The following is a 17,201-nucleotide window of genomic DNA, read 5'->3' on the forward strand; positions in this document are numbered from 1 at the left end:
TTATCAGATATAACATTTACAAATATCATCTCCCATTTTGTAGACTGTCTTTTAGTTTTGTTGCTTCCTTCTCCATGCAGAGGTTTTTTATTTTGGTGAAGTTCCAGTAGTTTATTTTTGCCTGCCTCTGGCGACGTTTCTAGTAAGAAATTGCTGCAGCTGGGGTCAAAGAGGTTGCTGCTTGTGTTCTCTACTAGGGTTTTTATGGTTTCCTGTCTCACATGTAGGTCTTTCATCCATTTTGAATTTATTTTTGTGTAACACAGTGGTCCAGTTTCATTCTTCTACATGTTGCTGTCTAGTTTTCCCAACACTGTTAGTTGAAGAAACTTTTTTTCCGATGGATATTCTTTCCTGCTTTGCTGGAGATGAATTGACCATATAGTTGTGGGTCCATTTCCAGGTTTTATCTTCTGTCCCATTGATCTGTGTGTCTGTTTTTATGCTAATACCATACTGTCTTGATGACTACAGCTTTCTTTGTAATATGGCTTGAAATCCGGAATTGTGATACCTCCAGCTTTTGTTTTCTTTTTCAAGATTCGTTTGGTTTTTCAGGATCTTTTGTGGTTCCATGCAAATTTTAGGATTGTTTGTTCTAGCTCTTTGAAAAATGCTATCAGTATTTTGACGGGAATTGCATTAAAGGTGTAGATTGCTTTGGGTAGTATAGATATTTTAACAATGATTGTTTTTCCAATCCATGAGCATGGAATGTTTTTCCATTTCTTTGTGTCCTCTTCAACTTCTTTCGTCACTGTTTTATAGTTTACTGAATACAGATCTTTTACCTCTTTAGTTAGGTTTATTCCTAGGTATCTTACTGTTTTTTGGGTGCAATTGCCAAATGGGATCGATTTCTTTTTCTGATTTCTTATTGGTGTACATATATGCAACATTTTTATATGGCAATTTTATATCCTGCGACTTGCTGTATTCATATATTGAATCAAGTTCTAGCAATTTTTTGATGGAGTCTTTCACATTTTCTGCAGTATCCTGTCGTCTGCAAATAGTGAAAATTTGATTCTTCCTTGCTGATTTGGATGCCTTCTATTTCTTTTTGTTGTCTGATTGTTGAGGCTGAAACTTCTAGTACTATGTTAAATAGTAATGGTGAAAGTGGACATCCTTGTCTTGTTCCTGACTATAAGGGAAAGGTTTTCCAGTTTTCCCCACTGAAGATGATACTAGCTGCGGGATTTCATATAAGGCTTTTATGATGTTGAGGTATGTTCCATCTATCCCTACACAAGGTTAATTTTCTTGACAAAGTTTAGGTTAGAAAGCTATTTCCCTCTAACATATCATAGATATTTCCCTCTAGCATACTATGAGTCCATAGTAAATCCATAAAGTGTCAAACTTGGAAAACTGGGCTACTTAACCAGTTGTCTCTTTTATTGATTGAATCAAACGTCCTGAAAGCCAAAATTTGAAGTGATTTTAAAAGTTGGTCTAGTTCTCTCAACTTACTTCCAAGTTTGTTCTTAGCAAAAGTACAATGGGAGGACACTGACTGAAGTCAAAATATCAGTTCAAGACACATCTCTCTTACTAATTTTATGTTCATATTACTTCAATTTCTTCATTTTTGAAATGAAATTAAAAATAATCTTGGGTGGTCAGTTAAGTTTCCAACTCGAGCTCCACATGGGCATGAAGCCTGCTTAAGATTCCTTCTCTCCCTCTGCCCCTCCCCCACCAACTTGCATGCATGTGTGCTCTCTCTAATAATAATCTTTACACTATTGTTTAGAAGATTTAAAAAATGTAGAATATTTTACAAATAAAAATTTTTGTTATATTGTGTTAAAATACCCGTAATTTAAAGAGTACTAGGAAGAAATGAAAACAAAACTCACTTTCCTTGAAACTGAGTTCCTCTGTCTTATTTCAGAATGGCTAGAGTTTTATACTTAGCACCAGCTGTAACTGCATAGCTCTTTAATAGTGTAATATAAATAACCCTTCTGTATATCCCTTGACCCAGAACATTGATTCCTTGCCTTTTGTGTGCAAGACTCCGTATCAAGTGCTGGAAATGGAAATATGAATAAGACGTGGTTCATACCATCAGAGTAATTACAGAAAAAGGCAGTCAGAATTGTAGACACTGAATCCATATCTTCACAGGGCCCATGGTACACTGATTTCACAATGAGTTAAACACTAATACCATGCATATATTACATTATGTGATTTTTGTGAAATGCTATACCGGTAAAGAATCTGGACTTGTTTCCAAAGACAAATATCACTATTATATCATTCTAAACTATACCAGTAAGTCATTAATTATCTTTCATAACTGCAAGCAGTAAGTAAACTCTTTTAGAAGTAGAACGGCAACATTTTTAATAAGTTTTACGTTTAAGAATACTATTTCTCTTCAAAAATGTTTACTTCCATTGAATACTATGATCGTTGAAGAATATGTAAGAAGTCATTCCATTATTTCCCTGTGAAATTCTGAAATGATTTGAACGAATTAGTCATTTTGAACATAATCTAAGTTGGAGAATCTTAAGTATTCAAAATGGTCAGTGTCTTCATTTCATATATTTGATTTAGCAGGAAAAAAAACCTGATCTCATCTGTGAGATATGCAGAATTTATTTGGGGCTTGTTTCCTTCTCTAAACTAAAAAAAATTTTTATTTGAGTATAGTTGACACACAATGTTACATTAGTTTCAGATGTACAACATATGGTGATTCAATTTCTCTGTATGTTATGCTGTGCTCACCAGAAGTGTAGCTGCCATCTGTCACCAGACAACATTATTGCAATATCATTGGCTGTATTTTTCATGCTGTGCCTTTTATTTCTATGACTTACTCCTTTGATAATTGGAGGCCTGGATCTCCCACTCCCCTTCACCCATTTTGCCCATTCCCCATCCCATTCCCCTCTAGCAACCATTAATTTTTTCTCTATATAGGTCTGATTCTGCTCCTTGCTCATTTTCCTTTATTCATTTTTTAGTTTCCACATATGAATGAAATCATACAGTATTTGTCTTTCTCTGACTTATTTCACTTAGCCTAGTACCCTTTAGGTCCATCCATGTTGTCACAAGTGGTAAAATCTCATCTTTTATGGCTGTGTAGGATTCTTGTGTGTGTGTGTGTGTGTGTGTGTGTGTAACCCCTTCATTATCCATTCTATATTGGTGGATACTTGGTTTGCTTCCATATCTTTGGTGTTATAAATTATGCCCAATGAACATAGGGATACATACATCTTTTCAAATAATGTTTTTGTTTTCTTTGGGTAAATAGCCAGTGAAATTATTGGATCATGTGGTAATTCTATTTTTAAATATTTTGAAGAACCTTCATACTGTTTTCCACAGTGTCTGTACCAATTTACATTCCCACCAACAGTGCACAAGGGTCCCTTTTTTTCTGCATATCAACACTTAATTTTTTCTTCTCTTTTTGATTTTAGCCATTATGACAGGTGTGAAGGTGATATCTCATTGTGGTTTTGGTTTGCATTGTCCTGATGATGAGTGATACTGAGTATCTTTTCATGTGACTGTTTGTCTTCTGTATGTCTGCTTTGGAAAAATGTGTCTGTTCAGGTTCTCTGCCCATTTTTTAATTGGATTATTTTGTTTGTGTGGAGTTGTGTAAGTTATTTATATATTTTGAATATTAACCTTTTGCCAGATACATCATTTGTAAATATTTTCTCCCATTCAGTAGGTTGCCTTTTTTGTTTTGTTGATAGTTTCCTTCACTTCAATAAAAACCGTTTTATTTTAATAGAGTCCCAGTTGTTTATTTTTGCTTTTGTTTCCCTTGCCAAAGGAGACCAATCCAGAAAAATATTACAACGGCCAATGTCAGAGAAATTACTGCCTGTGTTCTCTTAAGGGTTTTATATGGTTTGGGGTCTCACGCTTAGGTCTTTTTTTTTTTTTTAATTTAATAGGTAGAGTTTTATGATTCATCAGTTGCATATAATAACCAGTGCTCACTCCATCAAGTGCTCTCCTTAATGCCCATAGCCCAATTATCCCTTCCTCCTACCCAGCATCCCTGCATGCAACCCTCAGTTTGTTTTGAGTTCAGTATCTCTTATGGTTTGCCTCCTTCTCAATTTTCATCTTATTTTATTTTTCCTTCACAGTTAGGTCTTTAATCCATTTTGAATTTATTTTTCTGTATGGTGTAAGAATGTGATCTAGTTTCATTCTTTTGCATGTAGCTGTACAGTTTTTCCAACACTGGTTATTGAAGAGACTCTCTTTTCTTCATTGAACATTCTTGTCTTCCTCTGTCATAGATTAATTGACCATATAAACATGGTTTATTTCTAGGCTATCTTTTCTAGTCCATTGATTTATATATCTGTTTTTGTACCAATACCATACCATTTTGGTTACTACAGCTTTGTAATAGATCTTGCAGTCTGGAATTGTGATTACCTCCAGCTTTGTTCTTCTTTCTAGGATAGCTTTGGGTCTTCATTTCAGGGAGTTTGTGGTTCCCTTTTCTAAACTTTTGAAATCTAACTGATTTCAGAAATGATGGGAGATCATGCTCTTAGACTTGTCTCATCCTACCACAAATCTTGAGTAATTCTAAAATAGTTTTTCCTTTTCAAAGTGGATGCAACATATTTGTCCCTGGTATATAATTGCTAGGCAATAGGTAGGAGCAGTGTGTCAAAATATGGTGGTTTCTGGCAGTTTGGACTTCTTTGATATCTGTTAAGCAGAGAATGATGGGAGACCAATGAAATGGAAAGACAAATGAAACTTTAGTGTAGTTCTTCATTTAGGGTACACCGTGACAACATATGCCAGGGATTCTAGGGTTACTACCATTTTTTTTCAGTCTTCTGGTCCTGATAGTATTTGCTTGTATATTATAAATTAAATATACAGGGCTAATTCAACATTGCCAACAAAATAACAGAATAGACCCCTAGTTTGGCATTAAAATCTTCTGCCTCCACTGATGGTCTTATTTTTTCTGCTTCAAATTTTCACACAAATATTTTGTTTCTCTTGATTCCTGTCTCTAATTCGTTCTATCTAGAATGATTTTATACTCTATCTTGCCTAACTTTAGATATATCTAGGTGTTCAGAAATGGGTAGATAATTTTGTGTGAGACCAAATAGGGGTGGTCCTAACAGGAGTGGCCCTGCAATCAAAATTAATGGATTGTGTTTGGAAGTTGGGGAAGTATCACAGGAAAATCTCAAAATACGGAAGATATCTAAGTGGGAATAAACTTTAAGGGCTGTGTGCTACACTCTCAAGTAGATTCTAGACAATAAGGTTGACTCCCAACTCCACCATGTCAATAATAATAACTAACACTTATTGAGCACATGTAATGTGCCAGACACTCTTCTAAGTGTTTTATATTTATTCATTCATTTAATTCTCACAAACTAATGAGATACACGCTGTTAAGAGTCCCAATTTATGGATATTAAGTCCACTGAGGTACAGATAAGTAATTTGCTCATGATTGCATAGCTTCCAGGTAGAGGGCCTCAGTTTAAATTATAGCAGTCTGTCTTCAGAGACCAAACTAATACATACTGTACTCTATTGCTTCTCTGGTTGTATTTGTGGTTACAGATGTACTTCCTGCCTTGTTATGATTGGCTGAGGAACTAGATGGGACTGAGCTTCAGTGGGTTTTCACAGGAGAGTAGGCAGCACCTGACAAACCTGTAACATTGGGACCAGAATCTAGTTTCCCAGTCTTAGAGCATTGTATGGGCAATAGGACATTTTGAGCAAACAATGGCATGGATTGGTCTATTCATAAGATTAATTTGGCAATGATACTCAGCATGTTTGAGAGTGGAAAACATCCAGAGGCAGAGAGATCAGTTAAGCTTTTTCACTTTTCCTGGCATGATTATAAGGGAGCCTGATTCACAGGAAAGGAATTGGCTGTGAAGAAATGCAGTGGAAATTTGAAGTAGAGCTGTCACTTTTAATCCTGGTTCTGTTACTTAATAAATTTATTACTTCAGCATTGTTAGGCCTCGGATTTTTCTCATCTACAAGATGGGGGCAGCTGGCCAATCTCTTGGGAATCAAGTCTAATTCTAATACATTGTGATATTTCTTTTTCTTTTTTTATTTTTTTTTAAATTTTTTTTTAAAGATTTTATTTATTGATTTGACAGAGATCACAAGTAGACAGAGAGGCAGGCAGAGAGAGAGAGAGAGAGGGAAGCAGGCTCCCTGCTGAGCAGAGAGCCCGATGCGGGACTCGATCCCAGGACGCGGAGATCATGACCTGAGCTGAAGGCAGCGGCTTAACCCACTGAGCCACCCAGGCGCCCCTATTGTGATATTTCTGAATTGAATTGCTGATTGATTGAAATAAATAGTAATACAAATGGGGGGGTAAAGCTCTGGATGATGACGCTGGGGTTCTCTGTTGAGAAGTGATGGTTGGAATTTTTCCTTAAGGGTGAGAATAATAAGACTGAGCCGCTCTGACTGGTAAATATTTCTTTTAAATGTTCTTTTTCCAGTTGGTACTTATATTCTATTGGTTTTACCTTGTTAATCATCTCCCTAAACCTTCCTCTTCTCCACTGACACTACTTCTACTTTGCTTAAGACAGTCATTAACTATCTCTTCTCTGGGCTTCCTGAGTGGAGCTTACCCTCTTCTAATACTCCCCTTGGTCTTTCAGATGCACATCATCATACTTTCCTGTTAACTTAGCACAAACACTATATCCTGGCAATCAAGATCTTTCCTGAAGTTGCCCTTGCTATCTCTTCAATTGCATATTTGACTACTCTCCTTTGTTCCTACATTACAGTCCTATGAGACCACTCAGGTTCTCATAACACTGTTGTCTTGTTTCATAATTCTTTGCTTTTGCTCTGCCTTGAATCTCCTTCCCTTGCTTTGCTAACTCCTGCTCTTCCTGCAAAACCAAGTTTACTACAGTGTATTCACTGCTTCCTTGCATCTTTCCCTTTTGTAGTGGCTCAGTCCTTTGAACAGCCATTCCATCGTATAGATGTTTCTCTCGCTGCCTTTTTTTTTTGAAACACTTTTCACAATTCCATAAGCATTTGCTTCAACATGTTTCCTTGATGATGAACTCCTTGATAGGAGGGACTGTGTCTTAACTTTGGACTAGAACTCTTAGCACAGTACCTGATGTATGTGCAACCCAGCAAGTGCTTAGCTCAGTTACCCTTTCCATGTATCTATTAACACCTCTCAGAACAAATGATCAGAAATGGCACACTAGATGTTTTACTATAATTTAGTAGTTTGCAGAGAGAGAGGAAGGGAAGCAGACTCCCTGCTTAGCAGAGAGCCCGATGGGGGCTAGATCCCAGGACTCTGGGATCATGACCTGAACTGAAGGCAGAGGCTTTAACCCACTGAGCCACCCAGGCGTCCATAGTCTTGAATATCTTAAGTAGAAGATCTTGAGTGATTGGCTTTCCTACTGGCTTATGCAACTTTTCAGCTTTTTTAGTATGCTTACAAATATTCTTAAATTGAAGATTACATTTTAAAAATCAACACTGAATTTTGGGGCTTTTAAATGTTATTAGAAGGACAGAATATGGCCTGGCTAAAATGAATCTGAATGACTTTCCCTTTATAGCTTTTCCCTTTACCCCATGGTATGTGTATCATGTGAATGAAACCTCACAAGAAACCTCAGAATAACACACTAATGGAGTTAACCCAGAATTATTTTACATGTAGCCTTGGATTAGTTATGTGACTGCAGAAAAATGCAAGAAAGAGTGTTTATATTAAACTTTACAGGGAAAGGATTGTCCTTTATCAGAAAGATCTGTTTCAGTGGGTTCAAATACAGAAGAAAAGTAATTTACTTGCAATCTTGATCTGTAATCATTTTGAAATTGATCACCAATCTTTCTGTTCTCTTTACACTGAAATTTTAGTGTTTGTTTTAAATGTTTTACTACATTTTTCTATTAAAAAATTATTGCAACATTTACAGGTGAAAAGTATAATTATCTAATAGCAGGTCTTTAGCTCAGAACTTTGAGCTTAGCAAATTTCACTGTCTTCTACCAAGCAATTGAATATCTTAAATGATGACTATTTCAGCAGGTATCTTTAATGAGTAAGAATTACAGGTAAGAACACTTTTTTCTTTTCTAATAGTGTTAATGATATGTTAGTAGTTGTGTTAAAATTTGTTCATATTTTTGTTTTAATTTGTTAATCCTAAAATATGCTTTTGTAGTTACAAAAATGTAGTGTACATTTTAGTGATGAATTTTTAACTCTGAATTTTTTTCTCAGTGAAATTTTATATAGTGTACTTTTTGAATTTTTAAAATATTTGTTTACTTAAATATTTCACTGGTTATTATAATTCTGTTCCACAAATAGAATACCGGTGTGGTTAAAGCCCCAAAATAAGATTGGTATCATAGTCCTCTTAGTGCTAATTATTTCAATAACTTTTTTTGTTCTCATCTACCAGTTTCTTAAAGATGAAGAGTAATAAAAAAAAAAAAACCTCTGTCACTAACCTGTTTTGCAGAGATAGTGAGAGGCCTTAGTTTCTCTAATTGAAATACCAGCAGTAATATTAACACATGCTTAATAGCTTTCATTTTAATTGTTGCTTAAAATCAGTTTATTGGAATAGCCATATGTGAAAAATGATTAGCATGGTAATGTTTCTTTTATAAGAATGTAAGGTTGATCTTTGATAATATTTTCAACCATAAACTTGACAGGGAAATTCTCTTATAAAATATTTTTAAACTTCTTTTTGACCAGTTTGTTTCAGTTTTTCAAATTGAGTTAAAAATTTTTAACTACTTCGAAATAAAAATCAGTTGTAATATACAAATTTATTTCAAAACTTCATTTCTCCAATGTCTACTTTTTGTTTCTTTACACTAATTCTTCATGTTTTCATATGACTTAATACATGTTATTCGTAAGACTATCATTTTCCTGTATAAATCACTAAAGACTAATGTGAAATTTCATCTTTATGAATATTGTTCACAATTAAACATTTAAAAGAATTACAAAATCTTTAATCTCCAAAATGATTGACATTTATGAATTTTGTATTTCTGCAAGTTTTATTCATCTAAATTTGTTTAGTAAGTTAGTTGTAAATTACTATAATTCATTACCAATATAATAAAAGAATGAAAAATGATACACTCTATTTTAAATTGTTTATAATTTCATGTAATAACTAAAATATAGATAAGTAATTTTACACAAATTATTATTAATATCTAATAAGGCATTAGAATCTATAGACCTGTTTTTTTCAGTGTGCCCTCAGAGAATGGATAAAGATGATTATCAACTCCGTATTTCAACTAACCATGAGAGTAGCTTTTAGGGTAGTTGATGTTTCTATCCTACTTTAGGTCTTCATTTTTGTACATGAAATTTAAGTCAGTATAGTTGTTACTTATATTAAATATATTTATCTTTAAGTATAGTTCTAAGCCTTCATAAAGTAACGAATCATTTAACTATTAATGGCATTTCAGATCAGGTAGGCACTTGACTTATGTAGTTTAAAATTGAGTTTAATATAATCAGTAGATAGTATTTCATTATCAGCAGTTTCTAAAAGATCTTTTGAGAAAGATAGGTTTTATATTAGATTATTTTAGAGATGGCATATGCCTTTCTTAATGTAGTAAGTTACAATTTTTCTATTTTTAGAAACCAGGTTTAGAAAAATTGTAGTTAATATTTGAGCTATGCTTATGAAGGTTAAGAGACTATATCTTTCAGAATTATAAATTATTTCTGTGATTTTGCTACCTTAATTGTAATAAATATCAAAATAGCATTATATTGAATTTCACAATAGATAAAATTTCTCTTCTCTCACTTTTTAAGCCCTATAATAGTAAATATTTATGTGTATTATATATATTAAGCATACAACCTGCTTTTATTTTTTAAAGAATATTCTTTTTGAAATGATTTTACTAATATATTATGTCTTTTATTTATAATTGTATTTCTTAAGTGCTCTTGTTTTTAGAAAAGAAGGAAATACATGCCTGTATTGATTTCTTTAGCACGTTTATTGAATCTACTGTTTATTTTTCCCTTAATATTTATAAAGGTCATTTACAAATCTACATTAGTTTAAATTCACATCATAATTATTTTAAGCATGCAGAAAAGAACTGTTGTATATTTTCCATTGTAAATATAAAATAAAGTATTCAATACTTATTTTGTTTTCAAGATTAAAAAATGAAGCTCCCACTAAGGAACAAGAACCTGTGTCTGAGGTAAATTTTGTTTTACCTGTACCTTAAAGGCTTGAATATGTGAAAATATTACTGGTTTAATTTTTAAAACGTTTCAATTCATTGTGCATAATAACAATTATTGGCGTGTTATCAGGAAAAAAATAAGATTTATTTTTTGTTGTCATTAGATATAAAAATATCTAACCTTAAGCAAAATTCTAAGGTGTTTCTGTTTTTATAAAAGCATCATATATTTCACTTATCTGTTTTCTAGTTCAACTAGTGAGTTAATGGAGATAAGTTTATTATTTAAAAACCTGAAATCAATAAAATGTCAAATAGTTTACACATTGGAAAATTAATCTTTCCAGATGATTTTATTTTCTGGGCTGCCAGGAAAATTTAATACTTAAAATAGAAATATTTCAAGGGTACCACGTGGCTCTGTTGGTTAAGATCTGACTCTTGGTTTCTGCTCAAGTCACAATCTCGTTAGTCATGAAATTGAGCCCCTTGTAGAGTTCCTTGCTCAGCAGGGAGTCTGCTTGAGATTCTCTCTGTCTGCCCCTCCCCCCACTGCACTCTTTCTCTCTTTAAAATAAATAAATCTTGTTTAAAAAATATTTTGAATATATATTAAATGTGTTCTTACTGTCTTAAACAGGCACTCTGAATAAAATACTTGGGGTTATCCTATAAATGTTATTTACTGGGCAATCTAATGGTGTATGTAGAAATAGTTTTTTGTTTGTTTGTTTTTTGGGGTTTTTTTTGTAGAAATATTTTTGTTCAAGTACATGTTTTCTCGATGTCAGTTTTTTTAATACTACAAAATATTCCATATCTCTGAGTATGCTCAGAGATGCATGAGGCAGGTTTTGCATTTATCTTTTGAACAGCATTTCCATACTGAACAGTGAATAAGTGAAACCTAGCAGAACTTAGCCACTTTCTTCCAAGCAGCTTTCTTCTATACCATAAAAAGTTTTCTTTTGTTTGAAAGGTTTTTAACTACAAATAAGTTTAATAGATACGGGATTTTTTGGTTATATGATTATTCTTTTTTTTTAAGGTTTTATTTATTTATTTGAGAGAGAATAAGAGCATGAGCAGGGGGAGAAGGAGGGTAGAAGGCCTGGGGAAGCAGATTCCCTGCTGAGCAGAGAGCCCGACCCAGGACTTGATGCATGCCTCATTCCAGGACCCTGGGATCATGACCTCTGCCAAAGGAAGACACTTAACTGACTGAGCCACCCAGGTGCCCCAGTTATGTGATTATTTTTGAATGGATTTTGGTAGTTTGTGGTTTTTAATATTGAATTTATCTATATAGACTTGTTTGTACTATTCCATTAATCTTTTAATGTCTTAAGGTCTGCAGTGATAATTCTCTCATTCATTCCTGATGTTAATAGTTTGTGGGTTCTTTTTTCCTGTGGTTGTCATATGTTTTATTTTTACATAGGTTATAAAGACAGAATACAGTGTTACTGTTTTTGCTTTAGATAGTTATTTTTTAGAGCAGTTAAAAACTTGAAAAAATAATTTTATATTCAACTTTCTCTTTACCATGTCCAGTGCTCTTTATTTCCTTGTTAGCTCTCCCATTTCTAATTCCACATTCCTTTTGCCTTAACAACTTCCTTTGATATATCTTATGTTGCAGATCTACTGATAATTAATTCTTCTATGCCTTTTTCATTTAAAAATATATTTTTCATTTTTGAAAGATATTTTTTGGTGAATATGGAATTTTGGGTTGACAGTTTTATTTTCCTTCAGCGGTTTAAAGAAGTCATTTTGTTTTCTCTTGGTTTGCATATTTTCTGACAAAATGTCTTACTGTAATTTTGATCTTTGTTTCCTATATGTATATAATGTGTTGAATTTTTTGGTTCCCCTCAAGATTTTATCTATAGTTCTCATCAGTTTGAGCAAGATGTGTCTAAGTCTGGTTTGTTCATATGTTTACCTATATGTTTATCTATTTATTTATTTGGGGTGCTTATCCTGATTGGTGTTCTTCGAGCTGTCCCATATCTTCTACTTCTGGGATTCCAATTTCCTAAATACTATACCATTTGATGTTAACCCCTATTCTTAGATGCCTTGTTTTAGTATCCACCGTATCCTCCATGTACTTTTTTTGTGTTTTATGTTGGGTAATTTCTGTCTGTTGACCTATCTTCAGTTTCACTGATTCATTTTTTCATTTGTGTCACATCTGCTGATGAGCCCATCAGAGGCATTTTTCATCCCTGTCATTGTGGTTGTTTTTTTCCCCTAGCATTTCCATTGATTCTTACAGTTTCTGACCCTCTGCTAAAATTACCATTCTGGTCATGCATGTTGTCCTCCTTTTTTCACCAAAACATTTAACATATTAATAATAGTAATTTAAAATTTTCTGTCTGATACTTCCAGTAGTGGAGTCATATCTGAGTCTGATTCTGCTGATTGCTTTGTCTCCTGACAGTTCATTTCCCCCCTTGCGTTTTTGTTATACAATGTTTGGTTGAAAGCAAGAAATTATATGGAAGACTGAGATAAATAGTATTTGTATCTGAAAAGTGGACATACCATTTCTTACGTTAGGTCATTACTATGGGATTTGATTTCACCTAGTGAGTTGATCTGAGTTTTGGCTTTCTTGTTGCTATAGTTACCCTTGGTATACTACCAGGTTCAATTCCTGTAGTATTTCTTTGTGCTGAGGGTGGGAGTTATGTTACTGGAGGATTTTTCCCTCAGGATTCTCGTTTCATACTCAGCTTTAGCTCTTCCTGTGAGACTGAGGCTTAAAGGGTGTCTTTCTCTATAAATATACCCTTGCCTTTCTTCCATCAGTACTGTTGTTCCTTGTTATTTGGTGTTTGTTAGCCTGGAGGTGGGTGGTGGGGAGTGGGTGGTGGGGAGTGAGTGGGAACTGGTGTAGCCTCACTCTTAAGCTGGTTCTGTGTTTTGGGTCTTGAGAGTAGGATTTTTTCCTTCTATCCCCTAGTCAGTCAGTTCCTGTGCCCTAGGGGCAATAGGGTTTGCTTCTCTTCTTTCCAAATATGTAAAGGCTTAAACATTAAGAAAATCTATGAATCCATAATTTCATCATATCATCTATTGATTCTTTCCTGATATATTCATATTTGATTAGAATAAATCATCAAACTCTTACTTTTCTTTGATTGTCCTGTTTCATCTGTGTCAAATGAAGCTGCCTTTCATACAAAAACCAAATTTCTTAAGCTTATTTTTTGTTAAAAGAAAAAAAACTTTACACTAAAAATTTAGCAAGCCATAAGTAATTAAAGGAATGCCTTATTGAATGGAAGGCACGTAGACCAATCTTGGTCCAGGTGTTTCTTTCAAGAATATATGTGATGTGGATAGTTCTTTGAATAGATGTAGGTACTTATTTTAGGTACACCTCTGATAGGATGGATAGCTTGAGTTAGTCTTCCAAGATTTTGATCAGATGCAGTGTACTGGAATTGTTAGCATGCCCAGGTAAGATTTTCCTGGTATCACTTTTTTTCGTTTCTATAGTTTTACATTTTCTCTTAAAATTAATTCCTTTCATATACTGTTGGAATCCATATGATTTAGTGGCTTCTAACATAGCTTCTTTTCTGCTGCTTGTGTATTCTATATACTGCAACAATCTGTTGCTGCTGTTCCCTAACTAAATATATACCATGGATCTTCCCCTCCAGTTTCAGGGTTAGTGGAATTTCCTTATAACACAGGTAGGGATAACAGAAAGGAGTCAGGTACAGATGCCTTTCTTTCTTTCTTTTTTTCTTTTTAACTTTTAATTTAAATTCCAGTTAACATACAGTGCATTATTAGTTTCAGGTGTATAAGATAGTGATTCAAGATGTCCATATAACATCCAGGGCTCATCACAGCAAGTACACTCCCTAATCCCCATCACCTAATTTACCCATCCCTCCACCCACTTCCACTCTGATAACCATCACTTTGTTCTTTCTCATTAAGAATCTATTTCTTGGTTTGATTCCCTCTTGTTCCCCCACCTTTGGTCATTTCTTTTGTTGACTAAATTCTACATATGAGTGAAATCATATGGTGTTTGTCTTTCTTGGACAAGAAAGTATTGCTTAGCATAATACTCTCTAGCTCCATCCATATTGTTGTAAATGGCAAGATTTCATTATTTTTCATGGCTTTTTTCATATTTCCATTGATCTTTATGTCTGTTTTTGTACCGGTACCATACTGTTTTGATAACTACAGCTTGTAATATAACTTGAAGTCCAGAATTATGATGCCTCCAGCTTTGCTTCTTTTTTAAAAGATAGCTTTGGCTGTTCGGGGTCTTTCATGGTTCCATGCAAATTTTAGGATTGTTTGTTCTAGCTCTCTGAAAAATGCTCTCAGTATTTTGGTAGGGATTGCATTAATGTGTAGATTGCTTTGGGTAGTATAGACATTTTAAAAACATTTGTTCTAATCCATAAGTGGCATGTCTTTCCATTTCTTTGTGTCATCATCAGGTTCTTTCATTGGTGTTTTATAGTTTTCAGAGTACAGATGTTTTACCTCTTTGGTTAGGTTTATCCCTAGATATGTTACTATATTTGGTGCAGTTGTAAGTGGGATTCATTACTTGTTTTGTCATTATTTCTGGAGATTTTCTCTGATCATTTTTTGCCTTTGTCATTTTTGGTCTTTCCCTTCCACTCAAAGAGTCGCCATTAGTATGTCTTATGGGGCTGGATTAGTGGTCACGATCTCCTGTAGTTTTTGTTTGTCTTGGACTCTCTTTATTTCTGTTTCTATTTTGAATGATAGCCTTGCTGGATAGAGTATTCCTGGCTGCAGATTTTTTGCATTCAGCACTTTGAGTGTATCATGTCACTTCCTTCTGTCTTGCCAAGTTTCTGTTGAGAAATCTTCAGCTAGCCTTGTGGGTCTTCCTTTTGTAAGTTAAGGACTTTTGTCTTGCTGCTTTTAAGATTTATTTTTCTTTATCACCATATTTGCAGATTTGATTACAGTATGTCTTGGTGTTAGCCTGCTTTTTTTTATTTTGATGGGAATTCTCTGTGCTTCCTGAATGTGGATGTGTTTACTTTTCCAAATTTGGGAAGTTTTCAGCTATTATTTCCTCAAATAAATTTTGTGCCCTCTTTTCTCTCTCTCCTTCTTTTGGGACTCCTGTAATACTAATACTATTATGTTTGATAGAGTCATTGAGTTCCCTGAGTCTGTGCTCATGTCCCATAATTCTTCTTTCTCTTTTTTGTTCATCTTCATCATTTTCCATTATTTTGTCTTCTTTGTCACTAATTCATTCCACTGCTTCTCCTAACCTGCTGTTCTTTGCATCAACCCTGTTTCCAATCTCATTTATTATATTCTTCATCTCTGATTGATTCTTTTTTAACTCTTATCAGTGTGGTAAGGGTCACCCTGATGTCTTCTATTCTTTTCTCAAGCCCAGTGAGTATCCTAATGATTGTTGCTTTAAATTCTCCATCAAGCATGTTACTTATATTGTTTCACTTAAATCTTTGGCCGTGGCTTTATCTTGTTCTTTGACTTGGGATAAATTCCTCTGTCTTAACATTTATCTAATTCTCCTGTTACATAATTTTCTGTTTTTTGTAATGTTTGATGTTTTATATTTTTTATACAAACGTTTATGTACACCTATTTGATTGTTAATGTTTATTATGTCTGTGTGTATTAATTAAAAATATACTGAAAATGTATACCAAATTTTTTTTTTAAAGTACGGCATCTACAAAGTCAAGTGATGTATTGTTCAGAAGATGAAAAACACATGCAAAAATTTATCAGAATTATAGGGCACTGTAACAAGTTAGGTTGGAAAAACACAATTTTCCAGATACGGAAAGTTTTGAAGTCTTTAACATTGACACTCTTAGAATTACTATGAAATTCAAAGTTAAAAACTTCTCTCTGAATTGTGAGGAAAAGATAAAATGATAAAATTTTTTCTCCCAAAAAATAATTATGCCATATTTGTACCTTGCTCAACTCATAATCATAATTTAATATAAAAAAATGCCTCATCTGTCAATTCAAATATGATTATCTTTTTTACTATTTTAGAAAAGATACATATTTTGGGAGTGGGGTAATTCAACAAGCAGATGGAATATTCTTGTCTATTCTAAAAACAAATGAAAATCACATACAGATATAGGCATTAAGATCAAATGCACTTGAGACACTTTGCATCCAAACTAAAATGTTTATTAAATATGAAAATATTTAATATCAAATGTCAACATTATGTTGAACTCAAAAGCATCTTCATACAAATATATTAAATTTTTCCACAAACTATCTGTATAGAATGATATTTTGAACAAAGTAGCAAAAGTTAATAAAACTCTACAATCAGAAAAATGACCATAAGTAAAGCTGTATGCTTAATAAAAGTCCTGTCCCTTTGCTTTTAACAAATTAAAGAAAGTAATTTTTAAAATGTGTTCAGTGAATATAAAACTTGAGCAGGAGATATAAATATTCACATGAATTTTTAAATTAGACAAAATAAATTAGAAATGCATGAATCAGTGAATGAGAATATTGATAATTATAGGGAAAGTACTTATTGAATCCACATTAAGATTATAAATGGGCTAACTCATATTTGAAATATATATATGAAAAATTAAATGAAGTGTCTGCAGATTTTGAATTTTTAAGCCAGAAAAAAGTTATTTTCTATAAATGATATTGATTTACAAAAAGCAGCCACTGACTCTGTTCTTAGAGTTAAGAACAAGTTAAGTTCTATAGAAATTTCATGTAGAATAGGTTATCACAATATCAACAAATTGTAATATTAAGAAATGTATTTTGGTCCTCTAAAACTGATTAGCAAAGTGTTAATCAAAATATTAAAATAATACCAGCCAAAGTAGCATCCTGTAAAAGATATTTCAGTAAGCTGAAGTTAG

General features: G+C 33.3%; 1 protein-coding gene across 9 annotated transcripts in view; it reads left to right on the forward strand.

Annotated features, from left to right (window-relative positions):
• Window positions 1-17,201, forward strand: part of ZNF280D (zinc finger protein 280D) — a 129,564-nt gene that overhangs the window by 95,153 nt on the left and 17,210 nt on the right. For all 9 annotated transcript variants that reach the window (XM_032864874.1, XM_032864872.1, XM_032864869.1 and 6 more), the window contains one exon: window positions 10,242-10,287. In XM_032864874.1, the coding sequence (XP_032720765.1) occupies window positions 10,242-10,287 (46 nt within the window). The remainder of the gene's footprint in view (window positions 1-10,241; window positions 10,288-17,201) is intronic.

This window comes from Lontra canadensis, unplaced genomic scaffold (genome assembly GCF_010015895.1).
Source record: "Lontra canadensis isolate GAN:19392208 unplaced genomic scaffold, GSC_riverotter_1.0 scaffold28, whole genome shotgun sequence".
NCBI lineage: Eukaryota > Metazoa > Chordata > Mammalia > Carnivora > Mustelidae > Lontra > Lontra canadensis.